We start from the raw sequence: 24,533 nt of genomic DNA, 5'->3' as shown, positions 1-24,533 counted from the left end.
GTTGCGTAACCGGAAGAATACCGAAGGATGCCTGCAGTGTCAACATTTAAATGACCATTCAATACTTGACAGAAAAACTTAAGCCGACAAGTGCGGTTTCCGTCCACAACGTGTTGCAGACCACTTTTTAGCAATAATTCAGATATGGATATTGTGCCGTTGGAGTTACAAATAAAACGTAAGCCTTCGTTCTGCACTTTCCTAATTGATTATTATTACGTTTAGTGAATGAATCCCATATTATTACAGTATATTCCAACATTGGACGAATCAGTGTTTTATATGCCATCATGCGTACAGACGGGGTAGAATATTTTAAGGATCGCTTTAGAAAAAAAGTTTGCGTAGACATTCACCTGTAGTTATGTCGGCGTGTTTGTTCAAGTTTAGATCATTAGTTATCCATAATCCAAGGCACTTGTATTCTGCAACTTCTGTAAGATTAACACTATTCGTACCGTACTGATAACATAAAGGATTTTTCTTTAGTGTTATTTTCATTCAAACAGTCTTGTTGTAAATAATTGACATTCGCCATTCCTGGCACCAAAACACAACCTTGTTAAATTGGTTATTGAGCCTTATCTGATCCTCAGCAGTTCATACTTTCGTGTATAACACACAATCATCAAAATAAAGCTTTACGCTTACAGAATGGCCATTTCTATTATTTATATATAATAAAAATAAAAGAGGTCCGAGGACTGAGCCCTCAGGTACGCCGGAATTCACAGGAAGTTTGCTGGAACAGCTGTAATTAAGTGAAACAAATTGTTGCCTGTTTTCAAGATACGCTCGTATGCATACTATAAGTTTCGAATTTTTCTAAATATATTGCAATATATGAAGTAATTTTTTATGCGAAACTTTATCAAAGGCCTTTTGGAAGTCTATAAAAATGGCATCAAGCTGTTCACCTTCATTTAGTGCGGCAGCAATATTGTGGATGGTTTCAACCAGCTGTGTAGTGGTAGAATATCCACGTCAAAATTCATGCTGCACTTGTGTTAGTACTTTGTGTTCATCAAGAAATGTAACAATGTGTTTGTGAATTATGTGCTCAAGAATTTTGCAAGGTGTAGACGTTAACAAAAGTGGTCGATAATTCTTTATTCGAGTTTTATCATCTGCTTTGTGTAGAGGCTTAATTCGGGCAACCTTCCAGTCCTCAAGGAGTACGCCTTCGTCCAAAAACGTAGTATACAACACACACAAATATTTCGCGCACCACTGTGCGTACCGTTTTAAGAAGGCATTAGGTATCTCATCTGGTCCAACAAAATTATTAACATCCACATTTAGCAATAAATTAAATATACCCTCTTCAGAAATTGTGCATCCTATATTGGTGGTAGGTTTGCGTCGAAAGGTGGGTGATGATTATTATCTTTTGTTTAGATGCTATTGAAATAGTTACTAAAGACCATACAGACAGCCTTTTCATCACTCTCTAATTTTTCATCTAAAATAAATTTATTGATAGAGCACGTGCCTGGAGTGACCTCTATGCAAAGTTTTCTTCGACACGTTTTAATAAAGGACAGCATTTTTCGTTAAAATACTTTCTTCAAATATACTGCTTATAATTGTTTTTAAATAAGCACTGTTAGCCTTGTTCAACCTTATTTTTAACCGTTTCAACTTTCGCTTCAGTTGTAATGTCTCTCTTGTTATTCTGAGATTGTGATTATCAATTTTCTTTGTAAATAAAAGGATCAAACGCTGCACACAATCTTCATTCATTCTCTTAAACTAAAGCCACAAATATTCAGCCCTTCAATTACTTGCATTGAAATGATCATAGTCAAAGGCCAGAACATCAATTATAGATTCATCATCTGCTTTTGAAAGATTGGGAAATTTTGTCAGCATCCTCTGCTGACTAAGTGCAACTCTTTTTAGCTCCAGTACCACAGCCTTGTGATTTGATATGGCATTTGTGACGCTGTGCAACATGCTTTCTTTTATGTTGCCCCTTACAACATATGTATTTAGGATAGATTTCGTCCCCTGATCTATTCTGGTAGGGTCGGTGACTATTTGCGTCAAATCATATTGAAACATAATATCGAATATTTGAGTATCTGCAGCTTGACATGGGTCTGATATAAACATTTACCAATTCATATTTGGCGTATTAAAATCTTCCGCTATGATAAATCGATCTTCAGTTTTTACGTGAAAATGAAGGTAATCCTCAAACTTTGCGATAACACCAGGAGAAGCCTTTGGTGGCCTGTTAATGAGACCAAGAAGAAATTTAATATAACCAATATACACTTTACAGAAGATGTTTTTTATGTCTTGAACGTCTCGCATGTTCACAACACGTGTATTATTCCTAAAAATAATAGCAACGCCTCCTCCCCTCCCATCTAGTTCCTTACAAAACACTCTGCAATTATTCGGCACAAACTCTCTATGAAAAACATCATCTCGTAGCTATGTCTCGGTTAGTAATACAATATCTGGGTCATGTGCTAAAAGCATGCCTTTCAACTTCTCAGCCTTATTAACAATACTGCGGCAATTTATATTTAACACCACTAAACATCGTTCACCTAGTTTCCCCGAACCTTAATTTGGTTAGATAACCTCTCTATATATATATCTTTTGTTCTTAATATAATGCCAATCAAAAAACTTTTCATCAATTCTTAGTTTGTCAAAAACAAACTTCACTTTAGATCCACTTGCACGCTCGCACGATAAACATTGCCACAACTTTTTTATGATATCACGAAGACGAATGGTAAAGTTTTGACTTATCGACAGCTCGGTGCCCTTCAGCATGGAACACCTCTGTAGATAACTACCTTGTCTCGGTAGTTGAGTATTTGTATAATTACTGGGCGTTCTTTGCCATGCTTTTTTCTCAATCTGTGACATCTTTCTATACCACGGACATTCACTCAGATTTTCTTCAAACAATTCCTTTTTTATTATTTCAGTAAGGTCAGCAGTCGTTTGATTAGCTTCTTCATCTGGGCCAAAAACAAGTTATTTCATCGGCTTCTGTTCTCTAACTCATCAATTTTTTACCCCTAATTCAAAGTCTTTCTCAAGCTGTGTTGCTCTTTGCTTTAGGTAGTTTACATCTGTTTTCAGTTTAATCAAAGGTTTTGTCTGTGTTTTGATGGCACTCATCTTTGCAGTCAAGCTAGCAACTTATTTTTCGATTTTCTTCTTGTTTTTATAAGACACCGTTCATATCAGTCATGTGTTTTGATCCTGAAAAAAAACTGCTGCAGTATTTCTTTATCCTAAGGATTTGGGTTTGCTCCAATATCCCCGCAAACTAACAAATCCACACCAAAAGCACAAATTTATGAAAAAAAAAGCTACCAAGTGGGCATGGCAGCAACACTAAACAGCGGTTTTCATTGCGGTAACATGGCGCAGGCTAGTAGGAACTAACCTGCACCACAAAGACAAATGGTTTGGTGAGCATTTCACGCAGAGTGCCGCTGCCTGGCGCACTAAAGTTGGACATAGGTACGTGGCTTCTTATAGCCGTTGGAAGGTCCGAGGTTGCTGACGTCACCGATGTTGGCGCATGCGTTGGAGTCGGGACTAAGGAAAAGACGGCTCCATCAAAAACGACAACGGTGACCACGCAGCGAAATCTCGATGCCGTGAAGATCCTTCCAGTCATGCGATGAATCTGTCAAAACAGATTTATATTCAGCAGTTTCCGTTCTAAAGATGGTCGCCACAATCTGCACCACAAAGACGACTGGTTTGGCGAGCATTTCGCCCAGAGTGCCGCTGCCTGGCCTACTAATGACCCATGCACAGAGGATCGTTCTCAGTAGGATAAACAGACAGGTGAGGAACGGAAAACCAGATAAGCCCTTCAAAACAACGGCTACTCAAAACCACTCACGGGAAGCGTAGCGTGCCACCACGCTCGTCCTCCGTCCTTTTTCAAGAAAGCACTGACCCATCACATACAAAGCACGTAGGCTTCTGCATTACCTATTTTGAAGGCACGACGTACTAATAAGTTAGGTGATGACACTGCGGCTAGCGCCTCGTCTATATTGATTTCGTCACCTGGGCTGCTTCCGTTTCATGCTACAGATGTCGCTCTCAGAGGGTGTATCAATGTGCTCGCTGGGGAGAAGCTCTGATCCGCGAGTATATTGTTATTGGTGTGGACCCTCACTTGTTTATTACGCTTAATAAAAGTATGTACATATGGATGTCAAATAATTATTATACGGAGATTCTGATATACAAAAAATGATTTTCCATTTCTAGATGCAGCATATTTGCGAACACTGTTTTCGTCCTATGAAGACTCCGATAGCAGCAAATCATCACTGGTCGAATTTTGATGCTCCAGCACTAAAGAGCTCGTTTCGCTTAAATTCTAGTGTCGGCATAGGCATCTTTGGTTCACGTTGTACCTTCAGATGTGGAGCCTGTTTTTCGGGTCCTTTATTTTGGCATGGCAACAGCAGCTTCGAAACAGCACCGACGTAAAAACGAAAGAATATAGGATACACACCCTTATATATAAGTGGCTCCCGGTTACGGATGCGCCATCGCGAATATTCTTATGTCACAGCAACTCAATCACTACAACACGTGTTCTACTGGTATTGGGGCGGTGGCAGCGTAAGCGTCGTCGTCAAAGCAGTTAGGTGCTGTTCTTCGCGCACATAGGGCAGTTGGAACTCAGTATACAGGTGGATTTTTCTCCAGTTCTGGACAGGAGTGGCGCAAACGATCCACATGCACATATCGCACACGATTTACCACAAACACTACGTATCTGCCTACAGATTTTATCAGCAACACTTTACCCGGTAACCACTATACCGTCGCTCCGAGCACCGATCGCACCAGTGCATTTCACCTCTAACTATTTCGAAAAAAAAACATCTATTGCCATAAGAAGCATTTGCGATTCTTTTTCCACAAAGTACAAATGAACGAGTTGCCACGGGTGTTCACAAACACGGAAACAAAGGAGCTGGCTGCGTTGCAGGAGGGACTGCCTCAAGATTGTGCAGCTGTGCACCGATGATGCGCTTGTTCAAGCGTATCATCGATGCCCAGCCATCAGAGCACTGACCATGCAACATTTTTCATTTTTGTAATTCCGAGATGCTGCTAATGCTGAAGTGCTACTACTACCGTGTTCTAGCTTTGACGAACAAAAACTTGTTATTCCACTGAATACAGTCCACATTCACAGTGAGCTGAAAACGGTGAAACAAAAATGACTGCAGTTCGTTATTGATAGTATTTGGCCAACCATTCCGCATCATATTTCGAACAACTGGCAGCAAACTGTCACACTCTAGTACACGCTTACACTCTAAAACAAGAGCGAGAAAAAAGGGTGTCTTTCTGTCCCACAACAATAATCGTCATCTATATTGCGTTCCATCCTTGCGCTATCGCCCCGTGCCTGGTACTTTCCGCTCACGATTGACATGCCCATTATCAGGGTTACATTGCATTCTCGATAGGAAAGTGGCCAGCGCCGAGTTTTGAAGAAAGCAAGTGCACGCAAGCCTGATGACGATTATTGTTGTGGGACAAAAAGACACCCTTTTTACTCGATAATTTTTTAGAGTATATTATCACTCGCGGTCAGTGGAAAATTCGATAACGTCGAAGTGCAACAAATGGCGTCCTCTTCCTGCTCTACCTGCGACAATGGTAGCCGGAACAGTGCATCAGCACTGCAGTGCCCGGCTTATGTGGTATTTTGTAAGAATGGTCTGCTAGAAATATCAGTCGTCTGTGCACTCTGGTTGTTGCCATGTCACCACAATGTCGGCGGGGGTAAAAAAGAACCGTCAGCGGTTTGTTATTCATTAAACCTTTAAACTTGTAAATTTTTTTGCCCGAAGACGATGCTCAGAGCCTCTTTCTCTATTTGTCCGTAGTTATGCTCGGACGCTGACAGCTAACTTGAAGCGAAAGCGATAGGCTTCTCCTGACCATTCATTAAATTCGTTGGTATGGCCCCAAGACAACGCTCTAAAGCTTCACACTTGCGCTGAATTTCTCTTGCAACATCATATATTCTCAACACGCTTTCATCCGTCAACAAACTTTCGCACTTGTTGAAAGTGTCATGACGTATTTGGGACCAGTGCAACTTGCTTTCCTTGCGAAGCAAGGTACGCAGAGGCTGTAGTACTGTTGGTACCTCTGGAGAAAATTCTGCGTGAAAATCGACCAGACATACAAACTTCTTTAGTTGCGTAACCTTGTCTGGCTAGGGTGCATTTTTGTGCAACCAGCGGCAAAATTACAACCTCCTCCTTCAAGGTGATTACGCGAGAGCAGGTAATAACCTTGAAGGGGGAAGGAGCTGTAACCTTGCCGTTGGTTTTATATCAGCAACGAGTGGTTGTTTTGTTCGCAGCGAGATGACATGGAAGGAAACTGTGGTTGCTCCTGCTCCCGCTTCAACGCGCTGCCAGAAGCCACCGGAGCACGCTGGGTATGAGCTCCAGTGTTCTCTTTTATAAAAATTGACGCTGTACATGATACCCCAAATGGTAGGCGCCTGCGCCGAAAAAGGTCCATACACATGTTCACAGTGAGCAGTTCCTGAGCGCGCTGATATGATTTCATTTGGACATACTTTACTCAGTTGCTTTACTCAGGTGAATAGCCGAAAGCGCAGCCACAACTTACAACGTGCTGAAAATAACTGCAGGCAGTGGTAGAGGGTAATGGTCAACTTTCACGAAAGGATTGACTGTGACCCGGTAATTCGCGCACAGTTGAATACCCTTATTTTCAGGTACTACCACCAGAGGTGTGGCCGAAGCACTGCGACTCACGTAATACACATTGCCTTCCTTTTGTATATTAGGCCGCACCTGTGTTATCGGCTCATGCAACACGCACGGCACTGGTCTCGCTTTACCGAAAAAAAAAACAGTGGCATCTCTTTATTAACAATAATATAAGCAGTAAACCATTTATATGCACTGTGTCTTGATTGAAAAAATCTCACGGTAGTTATCACTTAGCTGTTGCTCTTCACGCACGTTCTGCACTCGTTATACGTTGGGCCAGTCGAGATTTATTTTCGTTTGCCACTCTCGCCCTAATGATGTTGGGACTCTAGTTACTGTACTCAATCGCCAGTGGGTAACGAACGTGCTGGCCCTGCCACTTTACATGAACAAGCATAATACCTTCCACCATGATTGGCGTGCCTTAGTAGGTGACAAAGCTAACATTTCTTACCCTTAAACTTCCATGCGTAATTTGCATTAAACGTTCTATTCCCACATCACTGATACAGCTGCGTCTGTATTGAGCTCCATGAGAATATATCTTCCATTTACCAGAAACGGCGCTATAATGCTAGGCGTGCCAGATCTACGGTCTGTCTGATGGATTGTCAACAGCTCCTCACGCGTTGGCTCTTTTTCCTGGCAATGAATGGGTACCTTAGATTCACACAATATGGAGATGTGGTTTTTCTTGTTACTATAAAAACAGTGGCTTTTCATGAACAGACAACTTACAGAAGGGTTTGGCCCCCCGCAACGTTGACACACCTAGTCTCTTATGGGCGCGCTAGTGAAGCTGTATTTGGCATGGCATTTTTGGCGTAGTCTCCACCGGGTGCTTAGCACTGGGACGTTCCTCTTTCCTTGAGCCAGTGAACGTCACTCTAGACTGTGGTCCTAGTTGTCAGGCTCGACACCATTTCCCGAATGCCTCTATTTGCACGTTTCATGGATGGTACAATAATGCAGATGCGGTGCTTGTTAATTTTGCGTCCAGTGATGCCAGAAGCCCTGAAACGTACGTGTCGGAAAACAATCCCGCGACGAGACGATCTGACAGGGCTTGCTCAATAAATATGCCGAATTCACACGTCGTTGCCAGTTTATTGAGTCTTACTATAAAATTGATATGCTTTCCGAAGCCTCTTGCTCGCGTTGGTTAAAACGGTATTTTTCTGTAACTACTGAGCTCTTCGGTGTGTATTGCTTTTTTTCAGCGTTGCAATGACCATTTCATACGTTCCCTGGGTTGGTGTTTTCGGCAGAAGAAGGCTCTTGAGCTTGACCTATGCCTTCTCCCCGATGGACGTGAATTGCCAACTTGTTATCCTCTGCTACGCCATCAGCAGGAACAAAACATTCGAAGAAAACATGGCAGGTGTCTCCATCCGGATGAAACTCTGGAAGCTATCCAGGCGTGGCATTCGGAACGGCTTCTGTTTTTGCGGCTGCTTTTTCACCTTTGTCGCCAATCATGTTGTAACTTCTGAGGCGGAAGCTGCTTTTCGAGTCCTTCATTTCGGTATACCAACGGAAGTCCCGAATCAGCGCCAACACAAGAATGAAAGGACACAGGACACACGCCCATATATAGAAGTGGTTCCGGTTACGCATGCGCAATGGCAATAATTGATATATAACCTCAATTGGGTAATTACTCCAGCAGTATATCGCGATATGAAGACACCTGTTTGAAATTAAAAAAAAGCAGCGTTGCCTCCGAAAGAAAGTTTAAGGCGCTCGCAATAAAAATAGCTCAAAGGTGGAAGCGCGCGAGCTATTAGGAAGGCTACAGTCTGATACCTGTGTCACACAGACCCTTTAATTCACGATCAGGGTGATCCGGGTCAGTCTTCTCGATCGCGATCAAACTTATGACCGCTGCTACACGGCCCAAGCTGATTCTGTTCCACGGCCGGGCTAGACAGCACCTGCGGACTCGCTTCTTACGGCTTTCGCATCGGGTGTAGTACATGCCTCTCGCCGCTGTTTTGAGGGGGGCGCTGCGACCCTCACCTTCCTTCGCTGCTCCGTGCAGCGCGCGTGACGCCGGCGCATGAGTTCGGGCGTTCTTCTCCACTCACCGTGCGTTGAAAAACAAGTTGCTTAATTGTTGAAGACGTGGAAAAGGTTTATAGCATTGTTCATGCCTGATGATACTGGGCTTGGGCCAATATGACTCTAAAGAGGGCACTTTGCTGGCAGTGCCACCAGCCTCGAATCGCACGTATAATCGTAGCCTCTTTGTGACAGAAAGCACCCTATCATATGGTCCTTACGAGTTCTTTTGGGTACGTTGAGCGCTTCCTCCATCACATTATATTCGATGCACGATGAACGGGGCCTTTTTCTGTTATTTATGTGCATCTGTTGTGATTTCCTTAACACATGGGTAGTGCTTGCTTTCGTGATAATATTGGGATGTCTTCATCTCTTCTTTCATCAATTCATGCACCTTCTCGCATTTTGATCGATAGTGCGACACATGGGCGCGCAATCGTCCTATCATAGTCTGGTATCGACTCGCGTGATGAGTGTCGCTGTTTATTGTTTGCATGTAAACACTTACGGCTTCTTGTCCAGTGAAAGCATCTGGTGAAATTGCAGCATCCAAGTCTGTTTTGTTGCCTTCTGCTTTTCACTTCCTTTATGTTTGACGTAAAGGCGAAGCTCGAAAAGCAGGACATTTGCGAGGCTTCTATGCGCATGAAACTCAAGTAGGAAGAATAGTCCTCGAAAAGAGTTGGTGCGGAGTCAGGAATAAGTTTTCTAAAACGGAATGCACGCACATAGTCTTTATCGCGCAAGTGTCTGCTGCATACGACTGTGGATGCAGACTTGTCGTTGTCCCTCGCAATACTCTTTTTTTCACTTGGCGCACAGCTTACTATTGTTTGGGAATCGGAGAAAAGAAAGGCCGGGTGGTTTTCACGAACGGGACTTGCAATACAGAACCCCGGTGGTACCGTGGCCGTTACGGTACACAACAATACACCTTCGCACAGCTAATATATGTCCATGTGCGTAATGCGCGCACTGAAGTTGTGAGATTGCCTTATCAAATCGGGAAATCAACGTAGACTTAACATTGACAAAGCGCCGAAAAAAGTGCAGCTGTGTTAGGCAAATTTCACAATAAAGCAAGCCACCTTATAGATAAAAAGAAATCAACAATAACCTGCTTGTAGCACTAAACAGCGAAAGCATTCATACAATTTTTTTAAAAAGCTAAATTACTCATCAAAAAGTTGTAATGTAGTCAATTTCTATTTTCAAACATGTTTTATATGAACTCGAAGGATAGCGCAGAACTGATTTGCACTAGAAGTTTAGATCTGGGGCAAGCGGCTTGCGAGCGTAAGCAGCATTGTTTATGCACGTGGCTTGTAATACAAAGGATTGCAGAAGGGCTTGGGTCTTCGGAAATAATATTTCCAGGTGCTGTTAACACTCCGACAATGCGCACAACCACTTTCTGTGCGTGCCGTGCGAAGCGATTATTCGACAGCAAGGGTCCCCCTTTTTTTACCTTCTTACTCCTTTTACGCATTTTTTAGCGATTAAATATACAGTACACTTACGTGTTTCACAGCGTTGTCGGGCTGCAGACCACAACTTTAATCCCTGAAAACCACTCCGAATGTATCTGGAAAACAAACAAAATAGCTAGCAAAAGGAAGACGCGCTCGTCATTCTGAGAGTGACGTAGTTGTCCAACGAGACCAAGGCGCAAATGTATTAGGTGCTCTCTGGTTGCAGAAAAGGTGCAGCATTCTCCATCTTTCTCTCTGATTGTTGCCAGTGCTTTATCCCGCCTCAGTTTTGCCTCTCATTAGCCGATTCTGCCGCATTTTACAGAGTTAAAGCTTGTATAATCAACGAGCAGGTACACACCTACATTATGCGGAAAGCCATCTGGAAAAATGAGTTTTATTTTAAGTAGACGATCCTCCCTCTATTTCCGATTTATTTAGTGACTCCCCTCCTCTTCGCCGAAAACCTCAAGTCACTGTTTCACGTCGACAAACTCTCTTGAGCAGTGTGCACAGCGCAGGAGATGCAAGGTCGGGGTCGCTGCGCCCCTGCCTCCAATGGGTGGCGAAGCATACTCAGAAACTCACCCATTTTATTCACGGCGGGTGAGACGGCCGTAAGAAAACAAGCGCGCGCAGGTGCAGTGTAGCCCTGACGTGCCGGTTCGAACTTAGGTCACATGAAATGCAACACGTGGCGCTTGCGTTACGAAAAACATGTCACTGACAAAACTCATCAGTAATGTTAATCGTTCATCAGCAATGTTATTCGAGCATTAACCACTCGAACGTCACGAAATGTGCGTGCCACTACAAAAAATATTTCATAAATCCATGATTCGATAGCGTTTTCCTTACACTTACCTGTATTGCTGTGTGAGATTATTAACATTTGCTTTTATTTTGATAGCCCCCGCTCGTAGCCGTCAAATCGCACCGTCAATATCGTCACACCGTCAGTATCGTTTTACGCGCCGGAGTTACACTTCTGGCGCTTCAAGTCTTCAAGTCACACCTGCCAGTGACAGTTGCTGTAAATTTAGATCTGTTGATTCAATCAGGAAGTGCGCGTACGTTGCGATGTAGTCGAAAGGTGCTGCAACAGCTCTGACGGTGCAAGAGTTGAACTAATCGCGGAAATCAATGGTCGTCTGCTTGTCGTCTGCTTCTTTCTTAACTACATGCGGTCGATACGAATCTGAACATATGTGACATTTCAGATATTGCTACAACCTAAACAGTTCAGAATTCGGCTTTTTTATGCAAAAACTCTTGTTACCTGTGCTACATTTTTTCGTTCATTCTGCTCTAAACTAGCTCAGCAGGGGGTGCACATGACAGTGAAATCATCATCTTTCAGGCAAATTGCGATACTCAGATCGTGATAGTCTTAATCCTGATCACGCGTGATCGTAATGAAAAGTAACCGTGTAGAAGCACCTAATGCGAATCATCCAGATCGACACTGATCGCGAGTAAAAGTGCCCGTGTGACACCGTTACGAGGGTTGTGTTTTTGCGTGTGAGTGAATATGTGCGTGCGTGTCTGTGCGCGTGCGTGTTTATGCATATGTTTGTGTGTGGGTGTGTATGCATGCAGATATTCTTGTCGCGTTCCACCTGCTTAGCAAATACAACGGAAATGTCTTCGTCAGAAAACTTTCAATTATTGTAATACGAAACCTACACGCGTTATAATAGAAACTTCAATCAACACGCAAACCTCAACTATCACCATGTTTGCAGAGACTCCATGGCTGGGCCACGTTTGACCAAACAACGACGTGATATGAAGACGCCATCAAGTGACATTATGGCACGTGTGGTCAAAAAAAAAAAAACGTTGACAATTTGGTTGATCTGTTACGTTTTCTGGTTACGACAATTTTCGCATCACTCGTCCCTGACGGCGCTGACACTGGACGGGGACAATCATAAATCTCGTGTGATGAGGCGTCGTCGGAAGTGCGCCCGCAGTGTTGTGAGTTGTTCACGGATGGTGACGATGAAACGCTAGAGACATCCGAACACGACAAAATCTGGCGTGGCGTCATCAAGCTTGGTAAAATCCCTGTATTCATGTAAATATTACGTATGCAATAAAAGCTAGCCTGACCCCTCTTTCTATGTATCGGTATAGCACGAAAGCGAAACGTGCCTTCACAAAGGTACTTGAGCATTCATTGTGCATCGGTTTGCCACAAAAGTAAAGAAATGAACGACACAGCTACAAATTTCGAAATCACTCGATGAAGGGCAAGCAGCTCGAAACTTGCAGCGCACATCTCAAGCAGAAAGCACGCACAAAATGCAGGAAAAGCGAGGACTAACTTTAACATGGAGGAAGAAAAGCGGAGGAGAGGTGCTCGCAATGAAAGCTGCAGAGCGAAAAGTGTGACGGAAGTCACGTGCTTCTGCAGGGAGGTTGTGGGAACAGTTCGGCACACCGGTGTCTGAGGTCGTCTGCATCACGACTCTTATGACCCCTTTGTTGATAGCCGGCTGGAGTTCTGAGTATTTTTATGCACCTGTTTCACTTTACGGATGATGTAAGTGCCAGAAGCCTACAGAAAGAGTTTGTCTTCCTGGTTGCGAGTTAATTTATTATCGGTTGAGGTATATATTTATATATTTTATATCGCTCGAGGCTAGAGGTTATATCGCTTAAGGTACTTGAGCGTCTACGGCTCTTAACACGAGAGAAATGCTTATGCTTTTTTATGTGTAAAAATATGCAACAATGTCTTCTCCGCATCAGCTTCCATGGGAATGCGACGTTGCCGAAAGTTCATCAGCATGTGCACTAGTTCACAATTGAAATTCAGTTTAGATTCGAGGTTGTTATTTATAGATAGCGCTTTTAAGGACGATGATGATGCATCAAATACTTTTCTTATATTTGTTGTTTGACGGTATTTCCTGATGACGGATTGATGGGGCATGTAGTAGCAGTATGTCAATGGTGCACTTTGATCGTCGGCCACTTCTGTCACTCCTATGTTCAAGTATTCTATGGTAGCACTGTTTTAACGTCGCAGTATACTTCTGCTCTGTTGTAACCTTCGAGTGAGTTGCTTCAATATGTTCATTGCTACACTCTTGTTTTGATCAAGCTCCATGTTATCTTTTCATGAAAGCCGTATTGAGTATCTTCTCTCCTCACGCTTAAAGTTCCTGTTGAAATGCTCCCTCAAACTCTCTTCTTTATTTGTGTCTTGCTCAGTGCTTTTTATGCCGATGGCTCTGATACCCCATGAAGTCCTTAGTTCTCTCTGTGTGTCGTTCTTGCGCGCTTTAACGTGAAGCAGCATAAAAGTTCTTTTCATTATTGTTGCAGGTAACTTAGCATTGCCCCGCACTGTACAACCGAATATGGTCTCTGTCGCTGTCAGCTTCTCTTCGAGGTTTCAGATGCTGTCATTTTCTGCCCGTACTGGCGTGATCCAACAAGTACTTCAATTTCTCTGCAGTCAGTGTTTGCACACAAGCCGTCAGCAAGTTTTATTCCATCGCCTTTATAATGTTTCTTCAGTGAGACTGGCAGGAAATGTATTCCTTCTCTTGATATAACGTCAACACACAGTGCTTCAAAGACAACTTCTTTACCGTTGTAAGTGCTTTTAAGTTCACCTTGAACCAAATGCATGGTGGTTTTATGTTGTCCTCCTCAAAAAAAAAACCTATGGTGAGCCTTTCCTTTCTTTTGACGCAACAACAAATGTTTTCTGACAAACTCTTAAGCATAAATGTTCTTTTCCTGCCAGTGCGTAACAGAACCTGATAACAACACGACTTGCTTCTACCATCTGATATAGCCACTGCAGTCTGCATAAAAATACTTTATGATAGGTTAATATATTGGTAGGTTGACCCTTTCTCCTCCTAATTTTCATTTGCACCTGGAATGGCTGATGTACATTGCGCTATATAAGTTCTTTTTTCCTGCACGTGTGCTCAATTCCTCTATATCTTGCGCCTTCTGCTTTCCTTACGTACTTTCTTTCGCGGTACGGTTCGGCTTTGTTCCACGGAAGCATCTGTTTGATGTTTTTAGCTTCATTTTAATCTCTGCACATGGCTTATGTCTCCTACAGTCATCAGAACAATAGATATTAGTGTCGAAAATTGCGCGCGAATTTGTCGTGGTGCTCTGGAAATTAACTGTTCTTTTCTGCTGAGTAATGTCAAACTCTTTGCCGTGACTTTCTTCCCCATCGATCGATTCCTCTCTGCACTCAGCCTGATCTTCTATACGCTTCATCAAACGCCTCAGAGTAGCTCCATGAAGCTTAGCTTCATTCTCCTGCCTTAGAGTATCTCCATGACGTTTGCTGCAATATTTATTCACCTTATTAGAGAATTTATTGGTTAAATACTAAGCCGCCTGAACTATTTTTGCAGGGAACATGATCCAGAGAAGTTACAGACGTATGTCGAATGCTCCGAGCGCTCGTAATCACCTCTGGTTTTCAGCAGGCAAAACACCATAATGATAGTCGTTACCGAACACCGGGCACAATACACACACGGGGCTTCTTTCGAAATGAAAATTTGAATACAAATGAATGGCAATAAAGCCAGCTTGTCATAGTGCGATCTCTCTGACAACTCCAATAAATTTTCCTAAACTCATGAGACGTTTACTTCAGTTGAGATGAGTAAACGCGAAAACCACATTTTTTATTTCTCTTGTGAGCGTCGCGCGAAGGTGTTCTGTCGTGACCATCATGAGCTCTACTCAATATTTAGGGACTAATCAGTTTAACAATGTGGGCCAATAGGTGAAAACATTTGAAGTGGCTGGCTCCTGCTTCAACTGGTCCCGCCATTTTGCCCTATGCAACCTTAAACTTCACGTTGAAATGGGTTTTGCCTATCACCTTAACGATGGATGCTGCTGGCTTAACCCATCTGCAGCACACTATATTATCTAGTATAGACAGAATGTATAAACTAGCCTTCTGATACAGAAATCAATCACAATAAAACACGTACGAGCAGCAAGGAGATGGCGTCACCTTGCATGTTTTGTGGTTTGCTTGCTTGTCAGTCTCTCTTACGCGTGCATGTACACATTCGCGTTTGATAGAATGCATTGAACACTACTATGAGACTTAGTGAGGTTAGTGTGTGTTCATAAGCTGTCCGCGTGCTGTCTAATCATCTGAAACCCAGTTAATAGATGAAGAAAGACACACTAAAATGGCTTCAGTAGTGTTAAAAAGCTGTATAATACTTAGGGTACATATTGACAAGACTTGCCTGTGAAGCGCGCGCGTTGATCTGTGCATAAACTCAACACGTGGCAAGGAAAAATGTTTTGCAAGTTAAGGACATGCTTTTCTTCATAAAGATAAATGGACATTCTGTATAGCTCTATATGTGTTTAAAAAGAGCTTGAGGAATTCTTGATAAAATATTAACCGGTTCTTTTTCAAACTGCTTACATCAGACATAGAATTCTATCGTCGCAAGCTGTCAGGGATTTGAATGCGTCTATGAATTGTATGGCGGTTGTAAATATTGCCCTAACAATGCTTTCTATTGTTCGTAATGTAGAAGGATGTATTGTGACAACACCTGACGATACAAAAGATAGCACTTTGGATAACTTTTATTCGGGTTATCGTCAGGTGACAAGGAATAAACTGTACCAGCATGCGCAGCGATTTCTTGTTAGCCATATTCGTCGTTTCGTGTACCAACATGCCATTGTCAACATGCACTGCCCCGGGACGTGGTACACATTGGTACTTGAGGGAGGTCAGTGGACATTTTTGTACGCTTGTAACAACCAATGCTACACTGAACAGTATGAGTTTGCTTTTACTGTAACAACTATGTATCCTCGTCTAACTTTTTCTAAATAAAGTTGCCTGAAGTTTATGAAAATTTAGTGTATGTAGTGAAAAGTGCCTCGATAGACAAACTTAGGAACCTGGTATAAGCTCCCTCGCCCATCTTTATTGCCAGAAAAAAAGTAAGGCAGAGAGCCTTGAACAACAAAAAATACGCTCATTTAAATAACAAAAACGATGTGATATCACAAATAGACAATTCCCATTCAGCCTTAACTTTATCGTTGTATCTGAAGAACAGCTACAGTTCAGCTTATACTTTTCTGTTTTTCGTACGAACACCAAAGCAGTGCTCAAAATGGAGTGCCCCAAACAAGGTACAAGTCTAAATATTCAAACGGTCAGATGAAACTATGAATCTCTCGTTAGTAGGTGGTCATACGCGTAGCCGAATTCAAATGTGAATATTGCATTCGCACACCTTCGGAAGTGGTGGAACTTAATATTCCGAGAACAAAAAGAACGATGATCTTAGCCAGCTTCAGAACGCAAGGGCTCCAGCTGCTCGATTTGCTTAATGACAGAAAAGTTATTTGTGACTCAACGTTTTTAAATACAACAGGTGATATTACGATCAATAATAAGTAGTGACCAGTTTCTTTGTCAAATGCCCATTTCGCTCATTGTGTTCCTGTTACTCAACTTTGATATTCCAGCTGAATCAGAGTCTTAGAAGGGGTTCTTTAGTGTTTTTATATTGCCTATGAATGCTTTCCATGAGTGTGTTTTGTTGGGATAGCTGGTCATACATATTAAAAAGGTAAAAGAAGACAAAGTACAAAGAAATATCAGACAGGACGAGCGCTGACAACACTTCGCACTTCGTCTCTTTTAGTTGACAATTTTTTTTCAATTGGCTATGGACGCTTACTGCTACAATTTGTTTTTAAATGAATATTGGTGCTGTAGTGAAGAAGATTAGTGCTACTCGGATAGGCAGGGGTATCACTCAGTCTGGGAAGAGGACGACGTTTGGTTGGCTGGGTACACAGGCTGGTTCCGCCATTACCACTTGACTTGTCGTGACCGCTCTCCTGTTTTGTAAAAGAGTGCCGCTCTAAAATGCCCCATTTTAATTGGTGGAGGTGCGGGGTAACGCATAATCCTGGAATTGCGAAACCGTACGTTGCCTCCAGTTGCTACGATGTCCACGGACGACGATCAGCAGGCAGCCGCATCGGCTACAACTACTGCAGCTCCTGTCTGTCTCGGCTCCTTTCGGTAACCCGATCCGCCTACCTTCAGTAGAACCGATGGCAAGGACGTGGAAGACTGGCTCGACGAATACGACCGTGTAAGCAAGCACAACAAAAAGGACGATGCGCACATGCTTATTGTGGTCCAATTTTATTTGACCGACAGTTTGTGGTACCGTAATGACAAGAGAGACTTTCCCACCTGTTCGGCCTTCCGAACGGCGTTTGCGGACTTGTTTGGTCGTCGAGCGCTTCGCAAACTACGGGCCGAACAGCGTTTGCGTACTAGGGCTCAGCAGAATTGTGAGAATTAAACCAGTTATATCGAAGATGTGGTTGACCTTTACCGGCGTGTCAACTCCGCCATGACAGAAGCCGAGATGATCAAACACATCTTGAAAGGCGTGGCTGACGACGCAATTCAGATACTTGTCACCAAGAGCCCTCAAACGGTAGCGGAAGTGATCCAACTTTTTCAGAGTTATGACGACCTCTGGAAACAGCGCGACACCACTCGTCGTGCCAGCGCGCCATGTGCAACTACCTCCGCGTTAAAGTCGGCTGGCACTGCTATAGACCACACCAGTTTGCTTCTCGAGATCAAGCAATGAGTACGAGAGGAGGTCGCACGCCAGTTGTCCCTCGTGCCTTATACCTCCGAAGGTGCCCCATCTACTTTAGCCACATCAATACAGCGAGTAGTTCAAGAGCAAATGTCCGAGGCGCTACCAACAGCTCACGCACCACTTGTGGCTGCTCCACTGACCTATGCCGAAGCACTGAATGGAACCCGACGACCACCTGTCGCGAACACCCACGTTTTTTTTTTTGGCGCGAACGCCTACGTCCACGCGCTCCTTTGTCGTACAGACTGAGCCTATGTACCAGCCTGCCCGTCCTTTCTCCCAACCATCATCACCACGCTTTCAGAACCCTTGGCCCACTCAAGACAACCCCCCATATGCTTCGCCTGTGAAATTGCGGGTCCCGTGGTGCGATTTGGTCGACGGTGTGAGTTTTTCCTGCGTGACGACGTCTGGCCAACCAATTACAATTTCTGATCACGACCGGAGCCTTCTGTATCTGGCGAGCCTGTCACCAGGGACACATTTTCACCTCACCGGAACTTCAACAGACACCGGTCACGTTCACCTCAACGCCGTTCCCTTTCCCCTATGCTACGTCGGCCTCGCCCTGTCCATGAGGAAAACTAGAAGCCGCCGTTCCGGGGGCAAGAACTGCGGATCTCTCGAACTCTACAAGACCTTGTTTTTCGCCGTCCAACGTCGTTGCTGTGTCTGTTGAAGGTATACCTGTTTTTGCATTGGTCCATATTGGCACCGCAGTGTCTGTAATGACTGAAAAACTTTGCTGTCGACTAAAAAAGGTCACAATGCCTCTCCGCGACTTCGTTTTGAGCACTGCGAGCGAGCAACAAATTCGCCCTTTTGCTGCATGCACAACACGTGTCGCTATTGCTGACGATATTTATGTCGTCGAGTTTGTAGTGCTCCCGCAGTGTTCCCATGACATTATATTAGGTTGGGACTTTCTCCGCACTCATCATGCCATCATCGACTGTGCTCGCGCCGAAGGGGAGTTTGCGCCGTTATGCGACGCTGCTTCATTCGACTCGCTCCTTTCACCTGCAAAAGTTTTCGTGGCCGCCGACACTTCAATACCCCCGTTCTCATCCGCCCTATTTCCGCTTTCCTGTGACGCCTCTAATGGCTCAACTGCTCTTTTTACGCCTTCTGAAACCGCCGTTCGCCGCAAGTGCTTCCTGATCCCTTTCGCCGTTCTGAACAATCACGATGGATCAAGTGCAGTTTATGTTTCCAATCCGTTTCCCTCGCCTTCCAAGTTACTGTGCGTAGAGCGCATGGGGTTTTCTGATGACATTGATCCTTCGAGTGCACGTGTAGTTCCTGACCACTCGACTACGCTACCTATTGACGCTGTTGATTGCTGCGCGTCACCCTCTTCCCCATCATTCACCGACGCAATTTCACGCTGCATCGACACCAACCTTACGGCCCAGCAGCGCGCCGACATCATCGCCCTCTTCGAGCGCTTCCGCGCCAGCTTCGATCACCAGCAATGAACTTTGGGCCATGCTTCCACAGTATCTCACCAAATCGACACTGACCTTCACGCTCCTTTACGTCAGCGTCCGTATCGGGTATCGGCATCTGAGCGTCGTATAATCGCGGAACAAGTTGACGACATATTGAAGCGCGGCGTTATTGAACCCTCTGACAGCCCGTGGGCCTCCCCAGTTTTTTCAAGCAAGAAAAAGGATGGCTCAATAAGATTCTGCGTCGACTACCACCGGTTCAATAAAATCCCGCGCAAAGATGTTTACCCGCTACCTCGCATAGACGATGCTCTTGACTGCTTACAAGGCGCGGAGTTCTCGTCACTAGATCTGCGCTCAGGTTATCCATGGCTGAGGCTGATCGCCCCAAGACGGCTTTCGTTACCCTCGATGGTTTATGGGAATTTCACGTCATACCATTTGGGCTCTGGAATGCGCCTGCCACTTCCGAGCGCATGATCGATAACATCCTCCGTGGCCTGAAATGGCAGACTTGTTTGTGTTATTTAGACAATGTCGTGATATTTTCAAACGATTTTTCAACGCATCTTCAGCGCCTCGAGACAGTGCTTACTTGCCTCACCTCCGCTGTTCTACAGCTAAACTTGAAGAAGTTCTGCTTCGGCGCTCGAAAACTCCTAATTTTGGGCCATGTTGTATGTAGAGATGGCATTTTTCCGGATCCAACGAAACTCTGTGCCATTGCCGAATTTCCTAAGCCGAACACATTAAAAGAACTTCGCAGCTTCCTCAGTTTATGTTCATATTTTTGTCGTTTTATTCGCAACTTCGCATCCATCATAACGCCCTTGACTGACCTTCTGGCCTCCTATACTGACCTCCTATACTGCGACATTTCGATCCTCTTGCCCCGACGGAAAAACACACAGATGCTGGCGGAGTTGGTCTCGGTGCAGCGCTCGCCCAGCGTAAACCCGTATTTGATGAGTACGTCCTCTCTTACGCCAGCCGTGCACTCACAAAAGCTGAATCCGAATATTCAGTCACTGGAAAAGAGTGTCTAGCCATCATATGGGCCATAGGCAAGTTTTGACCCTATCTTTACGGGCGCCCATTCAGCATGATTACAGATCATCATGCATTATGTTGGCTCTCCTCCTTAAAAGATCCCACCGGCCGGCTCGCCCGTTGGGCGCTTAGGTTACGAGAGTACGACATTCAAGTCGTTTACCCATATGGGCGAAACCATTTCGACGCAGGCACTTTGTCCCGATCACCTCTACGATGTAGTGATAAGTCGCCGTCTTCGCCTGCCCCCGACATATCTGCACTTAGTGTCAGCGACATGCTACAGGAGCAACAAAAAGATCCTTGAATCGCTTCACTTATCAACTTGTTGAGCCGAACTCCTTCGCAAAATATTTTAGAGGTACGCGCCGTCAAATACAGCACTACGTTATCAGAGAAGGTTTGCTATACAGACGGAATTATCTCTCCGAAGGACTCCAATGGCTCCTAGTTGTTCCCAGACGTCTTCGCTCAGACATATGCGCCTCCTTTCACGCCGACCCGCAATGCGCCCATGCTGGAGTGTTAAAAACCTACACCCGCCTGCCCCACCGCTAAACTAGCGTGGAATGTATCGCTTCGTTCGTCGCTACGTACGTTCTCGTCTCGCTTGCCAGCGCCGGAAGAATCCCACTCCAAGGTCTCCAGGTCCACTACAACCCATACCTTGTCCTGCCCGACCGTCTGATCATGCTGGTATCGATTCTTATGGACCTCTTCCGATTACACAAGCTGGAAATCGCTGCGTAATCGTCGCTATCGACCACCTTACGCGCTACGCAGAAACGTCACTACCCTCTTCTGCGTCAGCGAGTGACGTCGATCGTTCCATATTGCATCAGGTCATTTTACGTCACGATGCACCACGTGAGCTCCTGAGTGACCAAGGGCGTTTGTTTTTGTCGGACACCGTAGAATCGCTTCTCAAGGAATGCCAAGTCATTCATCGCACCACCACCGCATATCATCCTCAAACTAATGGTATCACAGAACGATTCAACCATACATTAGGAGATATGCTGTCATTGTACGTCGCAACCGATCACTCCAACTGGGGCAGTATTCTTCCTTTTGTAACATACGCGCCTAATACTGTTGTCCAGACAACCACTGGTTTCTCTCCATACTTCCTCCTTTATGGTCGTGAGCCCTCTTGTACGCTAGACATCATCCTTCTTTACCGCCCGGATGTTGCTGAGTCAACGACGATGTCACAAGCTGCTAAATACGCGGAAGAGTGTCATCCGCTTGCCCGCTCCCTAACAAGTGCTGAACAGCAACACCAGGTACACCACCGCGATAGCCCGACGCCTCCAGCTTCTTATGCATCGGATGACCTTGTCTGGCTTCGCATCCCTTCAATCAGCCCTGGTCTCTCAACGAAACTGATGTGCAAGTATAACGGCCCTCCCTGTGTGGTTAAACAAACTTCACCCGTGAATTACATCATGGAACCGCTTGAGCAACTCCATGACCGATGACGCCATGGACATGAGACAGTCCACATAGACCGCCTAAAACCGTATTACGATCCCTCTATTGTCTCTTTCCCATGAGTCGCCAGGATGGCTCTTTTCCGAAGAGGAGGAAAATGTAGTGAAGAAGATGAGTGCTACTCGGATAGGCAGGGGGTATCACTCAGTCTGGGAAGAGGACGACGTTTGGTTGGCTGGGTACACACTCTGGTTCCGCCATTACCACTTGACTTGTCGTGACCGCTCTCCTGTTTTATAAAAGAGTGCCGCTCTAAAACACCCCATTTTAGTGCCTAGAAATTATAATTTTACAATCGCTGGGTCTGTGAATCCTAACATGATATTTTACATTAGAGGGAGATAAAGGCCTCAATGCGCTCATTTCCGGATATTACAGTGGTGGAGTTCGAATTATCTGTTCTGAACAAAAACTAAGCGTTCTGCCTGAAGAAATGTTTGAGACAGGGGCAAATAGAGAAAGAAAGAAAATAAACCAGTGATTTGAGTGGAATCTGAACGCATGACAAGCAGCTTTTACACCGTGGAGTAACGTGCGTGTTTGCAATTGCTTCAACACTGTATATTTTGGTCATGTATTTTCACATGTGGAATTAACAGACACAATACTGCCTCATAAAAAGAAGTAGAATCGTAGCAGGTGTCAAAGCAAGTGGATTGGGCAAAGAAGCGTTTGCTTTAAAGCTCTATCACGTGCAAAGAACCGAGTGGTACCTGATTGTCTTTATTAACAACAGCACCAACAACTTATGTTGCTGCGCAGATGCACGTGTCGTTTTAGGCACGCTTAGTGGGTATCGTTTCCACTCACAAAACTAAAAATTGATCGTGATGAGCTCGTCTCGATTGTAATAGCAGTAGGCTTTCAAGGACACTGAAAGGGTCAGATGCGAGCACACAATTTCCTTTGGTCATGGTTCAGGTGTTCACTGAATAACTGAGCTATGCCATTGGTTGAGTAACTGAGGCGAAGGGGGCTTGATTACGCTTTACCGTTCAACTCTTAAAGTTCAAGCGTCTACCGAACTTGCTCATGCTACTAGGCAACGTTGACTCTACGGAACTCTGTAGAGTTCAACCTATAGTCCACTTGTCCAACCAGCTTCTAAAAAAAATGCCAGCAACAGTAAAGTGATCTGCGTTGAACAACTGTACGTCGCAGCGCTGACGTGGCATGAGCTGGTGGCAAACGCTAAGCCATGGTGATCCATCAGGAGAAAGGAAAGAAAACATCAAAGGAAAATTTGATCTGCGTGTTACTTTCGCTTTTTTGTAATTTGGTTCTCCCGGTAATCGCCGACAGGGCTGATATTGTGACTACGCAATGATATTCAGCCACAACGACGCATCACTTCATACCGGTCTCTCGACCTGACTGTCATATCTGCTGCCTGGTATATCTACTGTCATATCTGCTGATTGGTATCTGACTGTCATATCTGCTCATGTGTTTCTCTTCTCAGTCACACCGAAAGAAAAAGAACCTTTAGCATCTTGAATTGATCGTAAACACCTGACTTGCTCAGGAGAGTTGCTTGTTCAGCAAGTTGGTACATACTTAGTAAACTACAAAACCCAACAAAAGCTGATAACGGAAAAAGCAGGGTAGTAGAAACAGACTCTGCTCTTTGTCTCTATTTCTGCTGCACTGATTTTTCCGTTTTCGGCGTTTTGTTGCTTTTGTAGGTTACTGAAACATTTAGCTCACTATGCCGCATGAGCGACCACGTACTCAGAATTTCAGAATTTCGATATTGCTCTTCTGTTGGCGCATTTTCGACTTAATATAAAATCCTATGCTTTTGCGCTGTACATGCAAGATGCACACGTCTTTATTTCAAAAATACTTGATATTACGTAAAATTTATTGTGCCTCTATTTCTGGCAATGGAGGTGTAAACTCTGTTCTGCCTGTCTGTTTTCGGTGCCTGAAACGTGTTTTACGGCCTAAACATCCCGCCTCTAGTAAAAGGACACAGGCAAGATTTAAAGATACTATGACAAATGCGCACGGCGCGAAGCGTCGCTGTCACTTGATCAAAGGTTGCGAAGAACCAAAATAATAGTAACTAATGAAAGATCCATACCACAGTACTGAGAGTATTAGTTAATTATTGAAATAATTAACGAAACAGGAATACCAATAATTGTATCTGCAAAAAACGGCTAAAAAGCCTGATATAAATATGAGGGACGCCGAGGGAGCAAGGAGCTTCCGAAATTTCGACAATCTGCTGTTGTTTGACGTGACATCACACAGCCCAAGGGTTTATAGCAAATTGCCCCCATTGAAGTGGGAACACCATAGCTGCGGGCCGAAACGGTGATTTTTGGGTCAGCAGCTGAGGCCCTTTACCTTCATAGTACAATGGCGGATTTATAACAAGGCAAGGCGTTTGTAAGCGTTGTGAAGTTTTAGAGGTAAATAATATAGGATACATAGGCATCCACTGTGTTCGTGTTCACCTTAAGAGAGGAGGGGGGGTGAGTGTTCTTCGCAGCGTGCCGCTCCCTATCATGACAGAGCATGGAGCTAACATTGCACCCGGCC

The 24,533-nt window shown here is 44.4% G+C and overlaps 1 protein-coding gene across 8 annotated transcripts in view; it reads left to right on the top strand.

Moving 5' to 3' along the window:
• LOC142772023 (uncharacterized) overlaps window positions 1-24,533 on the top strand; it is a 107,902-nt gene that overhangs the window by 32,109 nt on the left and 51,260 nt on the right. Inside the window, exons 5-6 of one of the 8 annotated variants that reach the window (XR_012886254.1) lie at window positions 6,392-6,469; window positions 14,710-15,317. The exons of 4 other annotated variants lie outside the window; for them this stretch is intronic. Coding sequence is in view for 1 of the 4 variants with exons in the window: in XM_075874096.1 (XP_075730211.1) it covers window positions 12,055-12,080 (26 nt within the window). In the remaining 3 variants the exon portion in view is untranslated. 3 more of the 8 variants (XR_012886253.1, XM_075874096.1, XM_075874095.1) reach the window with 3 other exon arrangements.

Source organism: Rhipicephalus microplus, chromosome 9 (assembly GCF_043290135.1).
Source record: "Rhipicephalus microplus isolate Deutch F79 chromosome 9, USDA_Rmic, whole genome shotgun sequence".
Taxonomy (NCBI): Eukaryota; Metazoa; Arthropoda; class Arachnida; order Ixodida; family Ixodidae; genus Rhipicephalus; species Rhipicephalus microplus.
The sequence above is the reverse complement of the archived record's forward strand: the minus strand, read 5'-3'. Positions and strand labels throughout refer to the sequence as shown.